The following is a 20,884-nucleotide window of genomic DNA, read 5'->3' as shown; positions in this document are numbered from 1 at the left end:
TCCTGCGCCCTCTCAGGCGAGGGAGATTGAGTCGGCTGAGGCCAGCCCAGCGGGAAGCAGACCGATTCCCGGTCTTGGCAGCGCCCCCCGTCCCTTCCCCCGTGTGCCTGCAACTCCTTGTCTTGGTATAAAATCGCAGCCTTCACCCACCCGTGTGCAGGTACAGACATTGCTTTGTGCGTCTCTCCCTCAGCGAGAGCCACGGGACTGTGCTTTCCTCCCTAATGTGCAGCATTGGGCTCGGTCTCTTCTGGTATGGCTATGTTCTGAAGCAGTGGGTCTGTCCCACGAAAGCTCGCCTAATAAATTATTTTGTTCGTCTTTAAAGTGCTACTTAACTGCTTTTTTTATGTGGGGCTTAGAATTTCATGGGGGTTTTGAGCCTTACTTCAGTTGTCAATAGGTGCTAACTGTAGTCAGAACAAGCAGGCAGCCCTGCAGCACCTTAAGACACTAGCACATATATTAGGCCATGAGCTTTGGTGAGGATGAAGGAAGTGGGCTTTACTTAACACAATCTCATGACCTAATAAATGTGTCAGTCTCTGAGGCTATCTCTAAACTAGAAGGATTTGTTTGCAAAACTGCCATTTTGTCATTAAAAAAAAACCCTGGAGTGTCCAGGTTCCCAAGGGCATTCTGTCAAGAGTAAGTTGACAGAATGCAGCACTTTTGTCAGCTGTACCCCACTAGCCACGAAGAAGAATGTTTTGTTGGTAAAAAGCCACACTGGACATTTTGGGGTTTGTAGGGGGGAGGGTCTTCTGTTAACAGGAAGGGCTTCTTTTTTTTTTTTTCTCATATCCTACCTACATCTCTCCCTCTGTAACTTTCCTCTGTAGCCTAGGATGCTAACAGGACTTCTTGTTATTTGTGAAGCTATTGACAGGCTGCCCCTATGAAACTAGTAGTAGTGTTAAGTATCAGAGAGGTAGCCGAGTTAGTCTGTATCTTCAAAAACCACAAGAAGTCCTGTGGCACCTTATAGACTAACACATATTTTGGAACATAAGCTTTTTGTGGGCAAAGACCCACTTTGTCAGATGCATACAAAATATCTGTTAGTCTAGAAGGTGCCCCAAGACTTCTTGTGGTTTTTGTAGTAGTATTAGTTATCCACACCCCCTTCTATGTGACCACCTCTGTTTAAAACATTTTATATGCATTCACCGCCCCCCATCATGGTTTGAGCCAACATGTTTCATTCAGTTGTGTACAGAAACTTTACTTGCTTGCATCCTATCCTCATAAGTTGTTTTGAATAAGTTTTTTTTCATACAGTTTGAACGTGGTTGTAAAGCAATGTTCTGTTTCTCAGAGTACACCAGAATTTGAAGAACCTTTTCAAATATGCTTATAGCTAATCCCAGTTGTTCATTAGAAGGTCACATTGGCCTTGTACAAAATATGCTGCCCCCATCCCATCATTCTTCAAAGCCCTTTAATAGTTTTGTGAATAGAACATTTTGATCCTTCATAGTTTATTTGAGTGGTTCTTACAGATTATTAGCCAGCTTACCTGTTTTAAAATGCATATCTGAGAGGTATTTGATATTCCTGTCACAATTGCTGAACATTTTACTTTCAGCTCCAAAACACTGGGAAAAATAACAGAGAGAAAGACGTGCTATTCTATATTCTATCAAAACAAAAAAGCAGTCAAGCAGTCTATATACTATCAAAACAAAAAAGCAGTCAATTTATAAATTATTTTGTCTTTAAAGTGCTACTTGACTGCTTTTTTGTTTTGAGTGGGAAAAATGTGTGTGAAGTGTAATACAGAACAACTATACAGTCAAATATTTGAAAATGACAGAAAAAAAGAGAGAAAACACATTTGAAGTTGTAAATTAGTATGGGTTAGAATTCTCTAGTCCATCACGCTAGGGACCTGCCCAATGTTGAGGGAGAGAACTTGCTGGACCCCAGGAGGTAAATAATGCCTAGCAGCACTACCGACACTTCCACTCCTTACTGGGCTCTTAAAAGACAGTTAGGTTGTGTCTAGTGCAAACAACTCTCAGCAAAAGATATGCAAATTGCACAATGCATTTACATGTCTTTTGCCAACAGTTGTCAGGACAGGCTTTTCTGACATTTGGCCCATCCACATGGGGACAAATGTCGGAAAAACTCTCTCTGTCGAGACATCTCTTCTCCCTCGTGGAATGAGGCATACAGGGATGTCAAGAGAATGCTCCTCATTGGCAGATCTCTTCCAAGAGATCCTCAGTCTGGACATGCACTCTGTCAACAGAAGCCTTCAGTCTAGACATAGCCTTAGGGGTAAATTAGAGCTAAATAACAGCCCAGAACACTGAGAGATAGGACTAGGGGGTGAAGAACAAGAAAGGGAGTTGTTTTACCTTTTCAGAATGAGAGAAGAAGGGTTAAGAACTTCCACTATTAAATAAACTCCAATGAGTGTGGTGTAAACCAATGGTAGAAAGTGTGATAAGTCTGTTAGTGGAAAAAATGATTAACTAATGTACAGACTAACATGATTACCCCTCTGAGACTAATGCACAGTATGTTCCTTGTGATAAACATCTGTTTTGTCATTATTTATAAAAGACTTCATATACCAAAAAAATAGATGAGGTACAGGCATTACATTTTGAAATTTTTTAGGCTACTTGAAGATATAATGTGTAATGGTTGGGGGAAAAAACATGAAATAAGAACTCAGGATTGCTGCTTTAATTCCCAGTTTAGCCATTGACTCATGTAGCCCGAGGCATGTCACTTATTTTTCCTCTTTATACTCTGACAAGGGCCCTTCTCTTATCCAGGCCCCAACTTGGTTCAGTCTTTTGCCCTCAGGGACTGGGATTTTGCAAAGCATCTCTGGGGGGTACAGAACCCAGCAACCACTGCTGGGGCTCCCTCCCCTGCTGTTCCTGAGCTGGGGTCAGTCTGCCTCCCTCTCAGGCTCTGGTTTTGTGCTCCTCCAACCTTCTCTTCTTCCAGCTTGCACTATCTCCTCTCCTACACTGCAACTGTGGAAGGTTTTTAAAGGCCTTCATTAAGCCAGCAGTGGAGTCAGCTGGCCCAATCTACCCGAGCCCCAGCTCTCTCCCAGCTGCTACTGATTGCCCTGTTGCCTTCTGCTTCTATTTAGTAGACCTCTGCCAGTTACCTTTCTCCCATGTTGAAAGGACCCTCTGGCCTAAGCCTGCAGTACTACCTAGTTGCAAAATGTGATAAATAATTCTTGCCTATCTCACAAGAATGGGGTTGGGACTAAAGTTTGCATTAACATTCTTATCTGTCTGATTCTTCAAATTAAAATGTTATTAATTGAACTTATCTGGATATGCCATACACTAATTCACAGTCTATAAATGTCATGAATTGCTTTCCTTTTTTTGAAATCTGACAGCTAGTGAACATTTAGTATGACTTTTCTCCACAGTCTAGATACAGCCTAAATGTCTTTTAAGAGCCAAGTAAGCAGTATTGGTAGTGCTTCTAGGCACTATTGCCCTCCTGTGGTCAAGCAAATTCTCTCATTCAGGAACATAGAATCATAGAATCCTAGGGTTGGAAGGCACCTCAGGAGACCATTGAGTCCAGTCCCCTGGGCAGGTCCCCAAGGTGACAGACCAGAAAGGTCCAACCTGTACTAATTTACAATTTCAAATGTAGTTTATCTTTTTTTTTCCTGTCACTTTCAAATTTTTGACTTTATATTTGTTCCTTATTTTATTTCACACACATTTTTCCCACAGTTTTGGAGCTGAAAGTAAAATGTTTAGCAATTGTGATATGAATATCACATATCTCTCAGATATGCAATTTAAACAGGGAAACTGGCTAATAATCTGCAAGAACCACTCAAAGAAACTATGAAGTATCAAGATGTTCTGTTCACAAAACTGTTAAAAGGACCTTTGAAGAATGATGGAGTGAGGGCAGCATATTTTATGCAAGGCTCATGTGTCCTTCAGTAGCCGACTGGGATTAGCTAAAAGCATATTTGAAAAGGTTCTTCAAATTCTTGTGTACTCTGAGAAGCGGAACTTTGCTTTACAACCATATCCAAACTGGATTCAAAAAATTATTCAAAACAATTTATGAGGATCAGATGCAAGCAAGTAGGGTTTCTGAACACAGTTGTAACATGTTGGTTCAAACCATGCTGGGGAGCAACTGCATACATGTTTTCAACAGAAGTTGCTGCACAGAAGGCAGCATGGATAACTATTTCCTCATTGGACTACTAGGCTACATCTACACTAGGGGAAGACTTGGAAATGGCCAAATCAGAGAATAGTAATGAGGTGCTGAAATGAATATCCAGTGCCTCATTAGCACGATGCCAGCTGTGGCACTTCGCAAGTGCTGTGTTTTGCTCGTGCGCGGCTCATCTACATGGGGGTCCTTTTCAAAAGGACGTCACAAACGTTGAAATCCCCTTATTCCTATCAGCTGAACAGGACCCCCATGTAGATGAGCTGAAGTGCCGTGGCTGGCAGCATGCTGATGAGACGCTGAATATTCATTTCAGCACCTCATTAGTATTCTCCAATCTGGCCATTAGCATGGCCATTTCGAAGTTTTCCCGTAGTGTAGACATAGCCCTAGTCTCACATGGGTAGCCTGTTAGTCAGTAGCTTCACAAATAACAAGCAGTCCTGTAGCATTTTAGGCTATGTTTAGATTAGAGCGATTTGTCGGCAGAAGTTTTTTGTCAGAAGATATTTTCTGACAAAACTTTGTGTCGACAGATTGCGGCCAGACCGCAGGGTGGACTGCCCAGCCACTCTTTTGGCAAAACACCCAACCAGAAGCACAGCAGACAGGGTTGCCCAGTGTCCTGGAAGACCCTTCTGTCAACAGAAGGCTCCCAGAACATCCACACCCGCTTTTTATAGACAGATCTCTGTCAACAGAGGCATTCTTCCTTGTGGCAAGCAGGGTATAGCTCTCTCCAGGACCCCATTATCTAATGTACGGGGTGTATCCATATTCTCCCTGTCCCAAACACCTGCCCCCAGATGCCCTATCAACTTCACTGCTGTTCAAACCTGTATGCTTAAAATTTGCTTGCAAACATTATCTTAATAAAAATGTCAATCTGTTGCTTCTCCCATCTATGTGCTTCTTGAGATGGCAACAGACAGCTATTTTCTTTTAGTTGACAGGAATGGAAAATAATACATTTTAAATCACCGCTGGAGATATGGGAGTATGCTATGACAAAACCACAACAGACTTCACATTAAAATGTAGAAATTTGACTTGGCATTGTGGAATAATCTCTACAAGCACATGAATACAGTCCTGCTCCTGCTGAACGTAGCTGCAAAAGTCCAGTTGACTTCAAGATGGTGCCTTTTTGATCATACCCTGCAACTTGAGGAAATGCAATACTAATTACCAGATAGCTGTTTGACATGGATCCTTTGGAAAAAAATGTGATTTTTAATTGCTTGGTAAAGTTAATTGTATTTTTTTTTAGTTTTAGAAGGCAATGTATATTTAGAAAGTAAGTTGTAGAACAAGACTAACACTGGGAACCTGGGTCTTTGCCCACGAAAGCTTATGCTCCAAAATATCTGTTAGTCTGTAAGGTGCCACAAGACTTTTTGTTGTTCTGTATACTCTAGATGGCAGTATTACTTTACTTTCAGTTCTTCAAACCCCAGCTGAATTCATCTGCTTTCTTCCCTGGCAAAGACTTAAGGACCTGGTCCTGCAAGTTTCTGAATACATCCTACAGAGAGTTGAGGGCATTCAGTATCTAGTGGGAAATCCTCATTACCTTACAGAGAATTCAAAGGAAAGGACTGAAATAACTACTATTCCTGAGAGAATTCTGTGCCACTGCCTTGTAGCAGAACCCCCACTTGCCTGTCAAGATTTTCTTTACTTTCTGCAGCAAATGATATCTATGAGAAAGCAAAAAGAAGCTTCACCAGTACTCACTCACCCCTCCCCCAGCAGCTCAGATACCTCTGGGGGAGAGGTGAATCATTGGAAGGAGGGAGGGTCTGGGGATGATCGAGCTGCCCAGGGACATTAATCCTGGCTTTGCAGAGGCATGGGTGCGGAGGATGGAGATGGAGTTCTCCCGCCCTCTTCCCTTCCTTGAACAGAGTAGCCCAGACTAAGTCAAATCAACCGCTAGAAACTTCAGGGTGGCCCCGCTTTGGGGGGGCTTCACAACATCCACCCCAACCATTCCATGGATGGGATGGTTCCCCATGTGGAGGTTAGCTGAAGCTGCAGGCCCCAGAATGCCTTCAGTGATTACATGGGGGGCATGGCACAGGGCAACCATATGGTCAGGCCCCTGCCCCACACTCACTACAGTGGTGGGAGCCACAGAAAGTGGCCTTCTCCTCTCTGTCACAGTGTCACAGACAGGTTTCTCTGCTTCATTTTGGTGAAGAAAAGCAGAGTGACATTGCCCCAGTTCACTCCCCAGAGGTTGAGGGAGCAGAGGAGAGTGCAGCTGGAAGATGGCGGTCGAGTAGAGTAGGCTGCTGGTTTGTTCTGCTTTCTACAACCCCACTCCCATAGTTCCCCACTGAACCCTAACCTCCTTCATCTAGACTCACCTGCAGAGTTCCACTTCCCCCTCCACCCAGAACCCCCACTGAACTTCCGTCACCCAAATTGTGCCACACACAACCCTGGTACTCCTGACAGAATTCTGTGTCAAAATATTCAAGAATTTAAAATTCTGCAAAGTTCTGCATACTTTATATGTCAAAACACAGTAACACCCCTTTTCAATTATTTTGGTAATTTATTTCATAATACCTATCCACAAATAATTGCAACTCGTGATTATTGTTATTGCATTACTGTGTTTTGACAAAATAATCAGAATTTCACAGAACTTGAAAACATTATTCATGGAAGTCTTAATTTTAATTTTTGGCTCAGAAAATCTCTCAGGAGTAAACTCCTTTTAGCAGTTGTTTTTGGGGGGTAAGGTGCATGTAATTAAATGCTCCTCTTATTACTACTTATATTTATTTTCTATAAAGTTCTTTAGTTGCCCTTTGAAGAGAAATGAAATTTCATTACAAAATTTGTTTTTATAAAGCCAGTCCCTTTATTTTGTACTTCTTAAAATTCATATTTCTAAAACTATTCCATCAAGCCATCATTGTAAATGAGTTATTTACTTTTGTATTTGTCTTTGTGCATATTTTTTTTTACTTGCTGTAGGTTATAAGCAAAGGGCTGTGTTTGTTTATTTCTGAGTATCTAACCTTGTTTTTCTTTAGTGTTATGCATTGTTAAGTATACATCTCTATTATCCAGAATATTTGAATTTCCAGCAACCTGCTCGTCCTGGGGTTGCCAGATATGAAAGAGTTAACTGTTCATGATTTTTGGCCAGATTGAAATACTGAGCCTCCCACTACCTTATTTATGTTGTGTTACCTTTTCAAAAGAATACTAACAGAGAAGGAGCCGTGCTAGTCTATACACTATCAAAACAAAAAGCAGTCAAGTAGCACTTTAAAGACTAGCAAAATAATTTATTGTTTATAGTCAAGCTCTTAGATACAATCGCATTTGCTCTGATCCAACTGACAGAGACCAAAACTACAAGATCTTTACCAAATATTCATAAACCTGAATTACCCACCAGGAGAAGTAAAAAGACAAATCGACAGGGCCAGACAAATACCCAGAGACCAGCTACTCCAAGATCGGCCCAAAAAAGCCAAAAACAGAACACCACTGGTCATCACCAACAGCCCCCAGCTCAAACCACTGCAACAAATTATTAAAGACCTACAACCTATCCTTAATCAGGATGCCACACTCCAGAAGGCCCTGGGTGACATACCTGTTCTCTCCTACAGACAACCTCCCAACCTTATGAGAATCCTCACAAACAGCCACAGTCTATACCACAGGAATACCAGTCCTGGAACCTTTCCTTGCAACAAAGCCTGCTGCCAGCTTTCTCCACATATTTTCTCTGGAAATACCATCACTGGACCTAACCAGGTTACTCACAGAATCACCGGCACTTTCTCATGCTCCTCTAACACCATTATATATGCCATCATGTGCCAACAATGCCCAGATACTTTGTATATTGGACAGACTTCTAACTCCCTTAGAGAAAGGGTCAATGGGCACAAAACAGACATCAGAACACTCCAGATCCACAAACCAGTTAGTCAACATTTTAATGGAATGGGGCATTCTATTAATTACCTAAAGGTATGTGTGTTACTGAAAAAAACTTTCGCACCTCTATTCAAAGAGAAGCAGCCGAGCTGGCTTTTATATTCAAATTCGGCACATTAACATGTGGTTTGAACCGGGATGTGAACTTTCTCAGTCACTACAGGGGCTCATCGGCATACTTGGCTTAATCTAATTCTTGACCTTCCTCCCCCAACCCTCCACTCTCTGATTTGCTCACCTTGATCATTTTTTTTCTTATTTGTCCTCCTTGATTACTGTTTTCGGTTCTCTGTGCCTTAAATATCGAGTCTGTTCTGGTATGGCTATGGACTGAAGAAGTGGGTCTATCCCACGAAAGCTCATCTAATAAATTATTTTGCTAGTCTTTAAAGTGCTACTTGACTGCTTTTTGTTTTAAAAGAATACTAGTGTTTTTGCAGCAGTAGGCAGTATTGAGAACTTCAAAGATTTTTATCACAAATCTCATGATATTTTGGAATTTTCCTAATGCTTCAGTCCCCAGAGTCATAAGATTACATGAAAATCTCATCTTTAATTTTTCAAAAAGCAAGCTTCTAGCCTTTATTGTAGAAAAACACTTAAAAAACATCTATAAAAGTCATAAACTGGAGGGCAAATGAAAAGAACTCGGAGGTTACATCTACACAAGCCCCCCACCCCCTTTTGGAAGGTGCATGTAAATACAGTGTATCGAAAATGCTAACAAGGCACTGCTATGAACGTTCAGTGTCTCATCTGCATAATGACACTCAGTGGCTGCATTGACAGTGCTGCTTTCAAAATGCAAACTAGCCATCTAGACAGAGTTCCTTCGAAAGAGGGGCTTTCTTTTGAAGGAACCCCATCCACATGGCTGGTTTGCATTTTGAAAGCAGCACTTTCGACGCAGCAAGTGGATGCCATTGTGCAAATGAGGTGCTGAATATTCATATCAGTATTAGGATTTTCCATCCACTGTACTTACATGCCCCTTCTGAAAGGGAGGGGCATTGTAGATGCAGCCAAAATGTACTAATTTTAAAAACTGCTTAACTTTTAACCTATTCTCGTGGTCTTTACAGGCCTGGAATGAATTTTGAACTCTCAGGTTGTCACTACTGGGTAAACTTTTTGATTATGCGATTACTGTAGTATAATTGAACTACACTTACAAAATTATGAAAAAATGTTATCCATGTGTTCCCTAGCTCTCTTACTCAAGCTTTTTTTATTCAGCAATGATAATATTCATTTGTATGTAGATGGCCAATACAAGGCCAGTGCCTAACTTCAATCCAATGTAAGTGCCAAGGGCATTTTAAGTCCCAGCTTGACAATATCCTGGCTGGGATGACTTAGTGGGAGTTGATCCTGCTTGAAGCAGGGGGCTGGACTAGATGACCTCCTGAGGTCCCTTCCAGCCCTATGATTCTGTGATTCTGATTCTGTGTGATTGTATAAATGAAAGTGCATCCTGAATAAAATTATTCTTCAGATATTTATCTTCATAATCTAGTGCAGAGTGTCGGGGTTTCTCTTAGTGGACAAATTATAGATGTTATTTAAATGAAACCCTCACAAGGAGGACGTGAACCTCCTAATGCACAGATCCCAGGACCCAGGCTCGAACCCAGCTACATCCCCAAGATGGGAGAGTGCCACCCCGGTGTGCTTTGGACCCCGCTTAAGCCGCCTGGAGGGAAGTGGCTGGCGCAGACAACGAGGCTAGGATAAGGAGTGTTGGTTGAAACAAATTAACAATTAACTTTATTGACAGGAACAAATCAGATTTAAACAACAAGTATTACTACACGCTTTGACAGTATTTAAAGATTTACAATTAACCTTGTATCCATGTGGTGTCTCATCTCAAAGTTTTTATTAGACCGGAAGGCAAGAATGTGAGTTATATGAAGGTAAGTTAAAAGGGAAGGTTTAAAATCCCTGTGAGGCTTCCTTAGGGGGAAGGGTGAGAGTGCTACTCTGCACCTCTTCCCAGGGTCGGGGTGCTAACCTGACCCAAAAGGTGCTGGAGCCTCGGAGGCCCTTAGGCTGTACCTTTTCTTTGAGGCCGCCGCAACCTTCCGTAGGCCCAGCTATAAAATCCGGTCCTGGAGGCGTTTGCCTTTTACCAGGCCGGGAAAGCTGGGGAGGTAAAGCAGGACTATTTGTGTCCCTGCCTTACTATATTATTAAGGGGATAAAGGGTAAAGAAAGGGTAAGGGAGGCCTTGCCTTCACCCTAATATGTAATAATTAATATAATTAATATGTTTTAAAACAACTGAAATCTTATTATAACAGAAAGCTCTATTCTTAACAGCTATAACATTAAACTAGTAAACTTGTAGAAATTGTCTTAATTTAAGTGTTCTTTCTTAAGTCCAACCCAGGGCTTTAAGGCCCAGCCCTGAGGGTCAAGCCCTTGGGTACTGTGCCTCCCCTGTCGGGGGAGGCACACAGCAGGGGTGCAACCCCTACTCCCCCAATGGGGGTCCCGTCGCCCCGAGTTGGTGGTATAGAAATGTGTGGGTTCAAAAGGTAATTTACGTGTCCAGTAGATATGACGCAATTCAGGTAAGTAGTCAAGTCCGGTGCTTGACAAGTCAGATAGATTGTCAAAATAGCAACGGCACAGGTAAGATGGCGGCCTCAGGGTTCAGTGACTGGGTACGCAGTACCCACCGTGAGGTGGGCCAGTTTGCCACCCGGTCACTTCCCCTTTGAGGCCGCTTGCTGCTCCCTCGTGGCGCTGGGTGGTGGTGGTTAGAGAGCGCTGAGAGGGCATTGCTGGGGGGCGCTGGTGCCACGGTAACAAGGCGGTGCTGTATGATTCAACTCACCTCAGGTGAGATCAGCTCTGATGGACCTTCGCGTCTAGGGCTGGCCTGAGGGCTCGGTGGACGCTGCCACAGCAGCCAGCACCTCCCTATGCAGGGTCGCACAGAAGGTTCTGTGCTCCCAAGGGCCACAGGCTGGCCGGAGACTCCTGCTTTTATGCAGGTGCCTTATGAATAATTCAAAGTTCCATTTTCATATGTATGATTCTATTAGCATACTGTCATGGTTTTCAACCAGGTCCTCCTGGGTTTGGAAGGTTCCAGAAACCCAGCGCTCCACCCAATCAGAGGCCATGGTTTTAAACACCTGCTCATTAATAATTCATGAGTTCAGGTTGCTGGGGGAGCTAACTGACAAAAAGTGACCGTTGGTAATGCTGCTAAATGGCAGTCTGTGACACTTTAGAATTTCATGTGTCTGCACTGATTTTACACAGCCAAAGGCATGTTTTCCCTGGCCCACGGGGACGATTATGTCCAAAGGTGTTAAAAATCCTGACACAGAGGTGGGCAATAAGCCAGATGGAGTTCACGAGGATTGGACCCTGGTGGGCTGCAGACACTTCATTGACCTGTGCATCCACTGGTATGGACATTTGCAGTTCCCATTGGTCATGGATCCCCATTCCTGGCCAATGGGAGCTGCAAGCAGCCATACCTGCGAGCTGATTCTGAGATGCTTATTGCCCACCCCAATTAAAATAATAGTAATAGTAATAATACAGTAATAGGACTGTAAATTAGCATAGATGAGTTATGTGTTGTACATCTTTATTTTAATTTTTAATGAAATCTTTATCATATGCTTTTTTAAAATTAACCTTGAAAGATGAGATAGAAGCCAAAGAGACGACAAAAGAAATCATACACTGAGGATACATCTACACTACAGCGATCCTTCTAAGTAAGTTCTTCCAGAAGATCTCTTCCGAAAAACTTCTTTTCAAAGAGTGTCTACACACAAAAAAGTGGATCAAAAAAATTGCTCCTCTCTTTCGATAGAGAGTGTCCATACAGCCCCCTCTCTTTTGGAAGAATGGGCCAAGGATCGAAAAATCCAGCATTATGAGGACTGCTCTTTCAAAAAAGGAGGCCCTGGGATATCTACACATGTTTTTTTCTGAAAGAATCTTTTGGGAAAAGGTGCTCTTCCTCATCTGGGAGAGGAAGAGGACCACTGGAAAAAGTGATTCAATCTTCTGTTTTAATATTAAAAGAACACATTTTGCGTGTAGTGGCTCTGCAGGATTTTTCAAAAGAGCCCTGGCTTTTTTGGAAAAAAAAAGTCGCTAGTGTAGACTTAGCCAAAGCATGTGCATATCTATCTATCTATATCTATCTATCTATGTATATATACACACACTTTGTGTATGATTCCTTGTGCTGTCTCATTGGCTTCTACGTCATCTTTCAAGGTCTACAGGGGCTGGCTGGGTCAGTCCTTGGACAGGTAAGACCTTCATTTAATAGATAATGTAGTTAGTGGTGCTGGAGATGGTGGTTCAGTAGGTTGGGACTCTGTTTTGTTAGTTTCTTTGTTAGTACTGAAGCAATATCTTATCATGATGTTAGGCAGCACCATGCTTCACTAGCTGCTGCCTTACAGTAATGACACTGCAAAGACCAATAGGATGAATATATAATTCATAAATTATCTTTTCAGATATGCTTGAAATGACTGGAGTGTTGCATAGATCTTTAATTTCCCAGAATTTCCTGGTCTCCTTTACAGTATCAGAATAATAGTTTTATGTTTACATACAAGTATCTTATTTGAACAAAATGGTGGCAAATGGCAATATATTTGTATCCAAATATATGTTTATAGAGCAGTGGTTCCCAACCTTTTCAGTAACATGGCACACTTCAATGAGACAGAGTTTCATGGCACACCCGTTTTTTTCAGCTGAATTGATTGCTCATAAATGTCACATTTCCTTACATTTACTGTGGTTACAGTTTTACTACAGAGGTTTTCAACATATTAATGCATACAACAAACAATCAGGGATCAAATGCATTAATATTTCAAATTCATCAGAGAATATATCATCTTAGACAGCGAGCACAAATACATTTTCAAAATCTGCTCAATGCCATACTAGGGATATTGAGTAAACAAATAACCACTGAAAGCAGGCTTCACTCTCTACCAACCCACTGGAGCATTTAAACCACATCCCAGATCATACAGGCTATCCCCTCTCCCCCCGCCTTGCCACAGCAGCGAGTTGGGGAGGGTTTCCTACCAGCTTGTTCAGGCCTGGAAGCAGTTCTCACGGCACACCAGTGTGCCGCCATGGTGCACTGGTTGAAAACCACTGTTATAGAGGAAAGTGACAGGGCAGGGATAAATACCAACAAGAGGTCCTGAATCTTACCTTGAAATCATACAGTCTAGCTGGTGATCTACCTTTGTGCATCAGAGGTCAGAACTTTATTTAAATGTCACAAACTCTGAATTCTCCTGTCATTACATTTTAAATTCTATTTAATTTTTGCATTGTTTTTGTTTTTTTATCATCTTCAAAGTTTTCGAATAAGAAGATACAGAGAAATATGCAGAGAGTTGGTCCAGAAGCAAACCCTAGATTTCAATATCCCTGAGCTTTGAATGTGTTTGAGACCTGAACCTGCATCCAGATATGAATTTTGTATTGGACACCTGCCTTATAATTGTTCAAACCACAACTCTGGTTTCAAACAGCTGTGAACTTATCTCTAATTCTCTATTTTTCTTATTTTAAATATTAACACTGATGACTGAAATGAACATCTATTGGTTTAAAACAAGGGTCAGCAACCTGCGGCACCGGAGCCACGTGCAGCTCCAACCGCTGCTGCCACTGACTCCTTTTGTGGCTCCAGAGGCTGCTGCTGCTTGAATGGAAGGGTTTTTTTGTTTTTGTTTAAGCTTTGGTTGTCTCCAGAGCCACTGAGCAGTCAGCTGTGGCAGGGAACCCCAGAAAAGGAAGCCAGCAGAGCAAGGAGCTGCCCACCGTACCCCAGGGGAAGCCTGCAGGAGAGCTGGTGGGAGAGGCAGCTGAGCCTGCGAGAGCCATGCAGAGAAAGAGAAGGCAGGGGAAGCAAGTTGGGCGGTGGCCATGAAGGAGTGGTGTGAGAGCCAGGAGATGAAGTTAAGATGGAAACAGATTAAAAGAAGCAAAAAGTCTCTTAGACCAACATATATGGGTGAATCCCAGTCAGTGGAAGATGTTTAAGGTAAAAGTAATTAAAGGAAGAAAAATCCAAGGTTGCCACGGGATTAACATGGTAGTTTTGATGAAAATTGAAGGGTAGAAAAGAGCTTATGTTGACAATGGAGGCTGTCAAAAACTGAGTATGTGATTAGGCTGGGTCCAGCTACCAAGTATGAATTAAGTCCTAAAACTGTTAAATAAGAAATTGATGAAAAAGACATCAACTTGATTGCTAGTTATTTTAAAAGAAATAAGTTAAACATAATTTTAAGTGCTTCACTTGCCTTTGAGTCTTCAGACCAACATTTGTTTTAATACATTTTTTAATATTTTGTCACTTCTTTTATAGTTCCTTGTATACAGGAATAATTAAAGAACCCATAGAACCAACTGTGCACAAGAGAAAAAAATGCTTAATTGTTCTTTAATTTTACTACATTTACATATAGTTGAAATAGGAGGTAAAATATTTGTTAGGAATAGAAGTGTGTTGAAATTGTTCCTTAATTTTCCTCTAGAAATTTTTAAGAGTTATAATGGCTGAGGTGGGTAAAGCTTGGAGATGGGGGTAACTTAACTTTCTAACTGGTATAAATCATTGTGTGTGCACTGTTCTTAAAATAGGGGTTACAAAAAGTACGATTTGGCATTATTTATTATTTTTATGTATTTATTAAGGGCTGTCTTGTATTGACGTGCTCTTGAAGTCCTGATTTTGTAACTGTATTTGAAAAAATGGCTCTTCTCACTATTTCAGGTGCAGACCCCTGGTTTAAAACAAATAAACAAGAGATTATGATGGAAAGCAGGAGAAAAACGTGTTCATATTTTAATGAAGAAATTAAAATACAGTGATTCAATTACTTTTCCTATGTTTTATACAAATATTTTAAAGAATGCTGTTGAGATTTTCACATTGCTGTCTTTTGAGAAAGCTTCACCAAATTTATTTTAATAGAAAAGTTAAGCAAGTGAATGTGAATTATTTATTTAAATACTTGGTTCAACTGTTCTTGTTAACTAATCCAGACACTTGGAAGGCAATTACACTGAGGTTTGACAACATTGCCAACCCACTGCAGTGTGCCTTATGCCAAACACTATTGTTGCTTTAGTGACCACATTCACCATTACATATGCATATGAAGAAACAGAGGCATTTTCATCAGGATTACTCTAATAGCATTAAGAGATTATTTTTTAAATTTCCTTGGAAGAAAATTCACCTAAATGAGATTATTTATTACTTGACTGGTTTCATATCATGCTGCTATGTTTAGGCAAGTGGAGTCCATTAGAAAATCAAATAATTTTAAAAACTGATTTTATACATTAATGGTTTCAGATAAAGGGAGGTACTATTTTTGTGCATAGCTTCTTTTGAGAAAGTCAAGTCCATGTTCTGGTTAGGAGAGATAACACTTTTTGTCCCTTTTGGTGGCCCCCCTAGTGTCACCATCAGTTGCTAATTACCTGCAAACAAATAAACAATTAGTGGCAGAGTCTTCATTGACTTGCTAAAACTTTCTAATAAAAGATTTTAATTAATGACGTTGCAAATCCAACCCCCTCGCCAACAGAGCTATAAGGAGGATTGCAAAAAATGCAAGTACAGTTCATTTTATGCGTAGACTGCAGGTGAAAGAATGGCAACTCCATCTTCGTGTGCCTCTAATATAGCAACATCTCAGAATCTTCAGAAAGTAACTAAAACCACACATAGCTCATTTTCCATTGAAAGCATTTTGGGATTAGAACAGAAAAAAGATGTCACTCCAGCTACAAAACCTCACAGACCATGGATGGATACATGCAACAATTTAGGTATGTCATCATCTTCAGAGTATATTTAACTTCTTAGCCCATATTAAGTTTTTATGTATTATCAAGGACATATTTTCATAAGCATTTCAGTACAATTATAGTTTACTTACTCATTTTGTTAGAGGCTTGCATTTTAATACAACTGTCTCATTCAAAAATTGTTAAATAAAAATTTGAGTTTATATTCTGTATTTTTGTTTTTAGGAGAAGATCCTAGTAAATGTCTGCAGGCCCCTGTCATTTCTTATGAAATGCAATTATTTCAAATTAACAGTTGCCCCATGCTGGAAGAAAGAGTTTTGAAATGTGAAAAGTATTTTTCAGCCGCTGAAAGACTGTCTTACAAAAGAGAATTGAGTTGGTACAGAGGTAGGAGACCAAGAACTGCTTTCACTAGAAACCAGGTGGGGATATTTAGTTGCCTATTTATAAAGTAATGCGTGTTATGTTATATCGTTGTTGAATAAAATGCATTCAACAATAGGAAGCACGTAATGATTAGCTGATAAAACAGTGTATGCCTATTGCATAAAGAGAGGCAGAGATGTCCATATGCGATTAAGGAATGGTGTTAAGCTAGAATAACTTCACTAGTTTCATTTGATTTATGTTGGTATAAATAAAATTGGAGTCTAGCTGAAAAATTGTTGGGAAGGTTTTTTTCTTGAACTGATTGACTTTTTTCCTACAGTGTACATTTTTTTAATTGTTTAATTGGTTGTTTATTTATTCTCCTCAGCTTGAAGTGCTGGAAAATGTTTTTAGAGTGAACTCCTATCCTGGTATTGATATTAGAGAAGAACTAGCACACAAACTAGATTTAGATGAAGACAGGATTCAGGTAATTTAATTTAAATATAATTTTTCTGTGATCACATGATTTCTGCTCAGCAGGGATACAAGTAGATGGATGGTGATAACCACTTTAAAGTTTTGTTTCGTCTTAATGACCCTTACTACTTATTATACCATTGGTTAGGTACCACATTCACAGTAATTTTTGATGGGGAAACTAATTAAATTTCTCCTCCCTTTCAATCTCCCTTTCTCTGTGGCATTGATATGACATTAATTGCTGTAATATTTGCGTTACCCTGCGTGACTATCACAAAGATTCCTCCTGCAGAACTCTCAGAAAGAAATCCTGATCTCGTTGAAATCAACAGGAAAGAAGAAGGGAGGGATAGTTCAGTGGTTTGAGCATTGGCCCGATAAACCTAGAGTTATGAGTCCAATCTGTGAGGGGGACGATTGGCAGGGGGCACAAAAAACAGGAGGGTGATTGGTCCTGCCAAGAGGGCAGGGGAGAGGACTCAATGACCTCCCAAGCTCCCTTTCAGCTCTATGAGATGTGTATTTCCATATATGTTTATATATATTTGTCATTGACTTCAGCAGGGCCAGGATTTCATCCTCTGATCTCAGGTTTAAGCTCTTTTCTACATTGGGTTTGGAATCATGTTTGAAAACTAAATAAATGTAGTTAATCAAATGCATAAGTACATTCCAAGCAGGGTTTGGCTGGCTAATTTAGACAGGACATTACAGTTTTAAAGTCACATTTGAGCCTTTCTCTCATCTGGTTCAAAATTCAAGATACATAGGGATTTTTAAGGCCTAATCCAAAGCCATCAAACACAAGATAAAGCCTCCCACTGACTTCATTGGACTTGGCTCAGTCCCTTAATGTTCACTTAATGTCTACAAAGGGGAATGGAAATGAGGGAGATCAAAAATGCAAATGAGGCACTGATTTATAAATCTCACACTCTTTTGCATGATCGCATTTTCAGAAGAGACTTTTTTGAAAGCAAAACCAGCCATGTAGACAGGAGTTCCTCTGAAAATAAACCCCATTTACGAAAGAATGCTTCTTCCTATTTTGTTTTCATACCTCTTGCATCAGGCCCTACTAATTTATATGACTGCAAGGGATTTTATGCATCTCTTTGAGTTATTGAGCATCTTCAACTTTCACTGACTCTTCTAAGAGTTCAGGCTGTTCCACATTTTCCTGGATCAGGCCCTAAGAATCCAGTCTTGTTCCACTGAAGTTGATAAAAGTTTTTGTTGTTAACTTCAGTGGGAAGAAAATCACAGATGCTTACTTTCTAGTTCAGCTAGGAAATGAAATAAGTCATTTGCCTGTAATTCTCTCTGCCCTATATTATTATTTATTAAAATTATTACCGTTCCCCATATACCTTCATCTTTAACTTTGAAACTTACAAGCTACTTCGGCTTCCATATTATCAGAATTTCACAAATTGTTTTAATGTATGGTTGTATGATACTCTTTATCAACTTCAAACATGGCCTTTGTACAATGCTCCTTTTTAAAGGACAAATTACCCATTTTTAAGCATTGTGCATTTTGTTTCAATTTTTAGATCTGGTTCCAAAATCGCCGTGCAAAGCTGAAAAGATCCCATAGAGAATCTCAGTTTCTAATTGTGAAAAACACTTTAACCTCCAACCTGCTGGAATAGGAAGAAACCAGCAAGTTCACTGTTACTCTGCTACTGTAGAACAGGAAGAATAATTGGAAGTTTCAAAATTTCATAATTAAGCTGATAATGTAATATTTGTACACTTAATATTTGCATCTATTTTTGAAAATTATCATGATTTTCATTAATCTGTAAATACTCCATTATGATATGCTTCATATAACTGCACTTTTTATACAAAAAATTCCATATATTTTAGTAATTTCAGAAATATGTAAGAGATTTTTGCAGTTAACAAACTGTGATACCATAGATCCTGAGCTGATGTAAATATGAATGATTTGCTTGAAGACAATAGAGATATACAAGTTTATACCAGGTGAGAATTTGTTCCTGTGTGGTTACTGATTTCAGAAGACTCAGCAGGAATACATGAAAAAATTGTCAGATTTTTTTGGTTCATTTAACAAAGCTTCATATACAAGAAACCCTTTCATATTTGGCAACCCTGAGACCAGTAGGTTGCTGGATATTCAAGTACTCTGGATAACAGAAAGGTATGCCCAGCAATGCATAATGCTAAAGAAAAACAAGATTAGATATTAAGAAACAAACAAAAATGTATGCAGAACACTTTATTTACCAACAGTAATATTATATACTGTAAACTTATACTGTATTTGGTGTATTTATTTGTATTTACTTTCATTATAATGTACTTATAGAAAAATATAAATAAAATCTACTTATGATTAAAATACCAGATTTTTGGGAGTTCTGGATGGTGGAATTCTGGATATAAAACAGTTTACTGTGTTTTAAAGGTAGAAGTAAAAATTATCTAAAGTACACAATTGTGCTGCTGCTGTTACAGGAAACTTAGCTCAGGTATTTTACTGGAATTAAATAACTTTTTAGTGTTTGCAGTATAGAGCTGAAATTTTTTGAAATGGTACAATATGCTTGTTTTGGAGACATATGTGCTAGCTATTTGTAAGTGAAAAGCCTAGAGGAACATTAATAATGTGTGGCATTTGTATAATTGGTATTTTACATAAACCAATTAAACTAAAAAGAAATTTAAAATGTCATTCTTACAGACTTTTTAACATTAAAACATGAGAAAATATATTTAGCTAATGATTTTTTAAAATCTTTGAATGACCCATTAAACTGTTAAGATCTAAACATTCGCTAACATAAAATTCTTAATGCTCCAAAATTCTAGGAGTATGACACTTTGATATACAGTAAGGCAGCAAACAAAGTATATTAAAACAAACCTTACAAATGAAAGGGTTAATTAAGGAAAACCAACACACCCCAAAGCCAGGTGAATTCACAAACTAGAAGAAAAATATCTACATGGGAGTTGGATTCAGAGGATGTGAGAATTCAAAGGCCTCCCTAATTTGGATAGTGAAGATGATACTGGAGATGCAGAAGTAATTTTCTCTCCCTCCCAGCATGTACTGCACGATCTATTCCACAGCTTACCCCTGTAATTTGAAACTATTGTCTAACTTAATACTGGAAGCAAAGTAAATCAGACTAAGCCAATCAGGTTAATGCCTACAAGCCTCATTCTATTATCTGACAAAACACCTAAATACAGTTACTGTCTCTCATAATAGAATTTTTTCCTCACAAGGCTGATGGAGCAATTTACAGCACAGGACTAGTAACATAACAATAGCACCAGCTTTGGTGGTCAGCTCTCAATTAGTGAATGTTAACAGTGGCATGCTTCCCATTCATATAATTCCGGGGGTGTTGCACAAAATCTCTTTAGCATAATTGTTGTCAGCTTTTTCTCCTTTACAGTCTTGTAGACTTGTTGCAGTGTTAACAGTACAGAAGGCCCCCTAACTTCACATCTACTTCATGATACACATTTCTGTACATCAAGGGCCTCATGTTCTCAAATATACCAAGGCAAAGACTCCATTCCCATCCTAAAAATGTTAATTTGCTCTTCATATGAAACATACACCATCACAGACTTAATTGCTGCTGATTTAGTGTGGACATCCATCCTGTATTTGGCGGTATGGTCCCATATTTGGGATGTCAAAGGCATCCCTACTTATTTTTTGAAAGGGACTAATTGTCCCTTATTTGGGCCCTCTCCCTCTGACTTCTTCCGCCAGCAGCACCAGAGAGCAGGTAAGTCACTTCCCCAAGCCTCGGGGAAGCGAGGGTAGCGTAGGCAGCTGCCATGTCCCTGCCACTTCCCCAGGGCAGGCTGGTGGCTGCTGCTCCCACAGGGCTTGGGGAGCACCAGCAGCTGCTGCTTCCCCGGGCTCCTGGAGAGCACTGAGGGCTGCCACTTCCCCGGGACTTCCAGAGAGCACCGACGGCTGCTGCTTCCCTGGAGCTCCAGGGAAGGGCTGGCAGCTGCCACT

General features: G+C 40.1%; 1 protein-coding gene across 3 annotated transcripts; it reads left to right on the top strand.

Moving 5' to 3' along the window:
• On the top strand, positions 1-19,396 carry HESX1 (HESX homeobox 1). Of its 3 annotated transcripts, XM_075005200.1 has the most exons (6): positions 7,211-8,199; positions 13,920-14,227; positions 14,963-16,029; positions 16,234-16,433; positions 16,769-16,870; positions 18,420-19,396. In XM_075005200.1, exons 3-6 carry the CDS (start codon positions 15,852-15,854, stop codon positions 18,516-18,518), a joined length of 579 nt encoding a protein of 192 aa, XP_074861301.1. In that variant the 5' UTR covers positions 7,211-8,199; positions 13,920-14,227; positions 14,963-15,851; the 3' UTR covers positions 18,519-19,396. The 3 variants fall into 3 exon arrangements, with proteins under 3 accessions (XP_074861299.1, XP_074861301.1, XP_074861300.1); XM_075005198.1 differs by lacking the exon at positions 7,211-8,199 and adding an exon at positions 1-160 and having other exon boundaries at positions 13,920-16,029; XM_075005199.1 differs by lacking the exon at positions 7,211-8,199 and having other exon boundaries at positions 12,392-16,029.
• The last annotated feature ends 1,488 nt before the right edge of the window (positions 19,397-20,884 follow it).

Source organism: Carettochelys insculpta, chromosome 11 (assembly GCF_033958435.1).
Source record: "Carettochelys insculpta isolate YL-2023 chromosome 11, ASM3395843v1, whole genome shotgun sequence".
Taxonomy (NCBI): domain Eukaryota; kingdom Metazoa; phylum Chordata; order Testudines; family Carettochelyidae; genus Carettochelys; species Carettochelys insculpta.
This window is presented reverse-complemented; position numbering and strand designations above follow the sequence as displayed.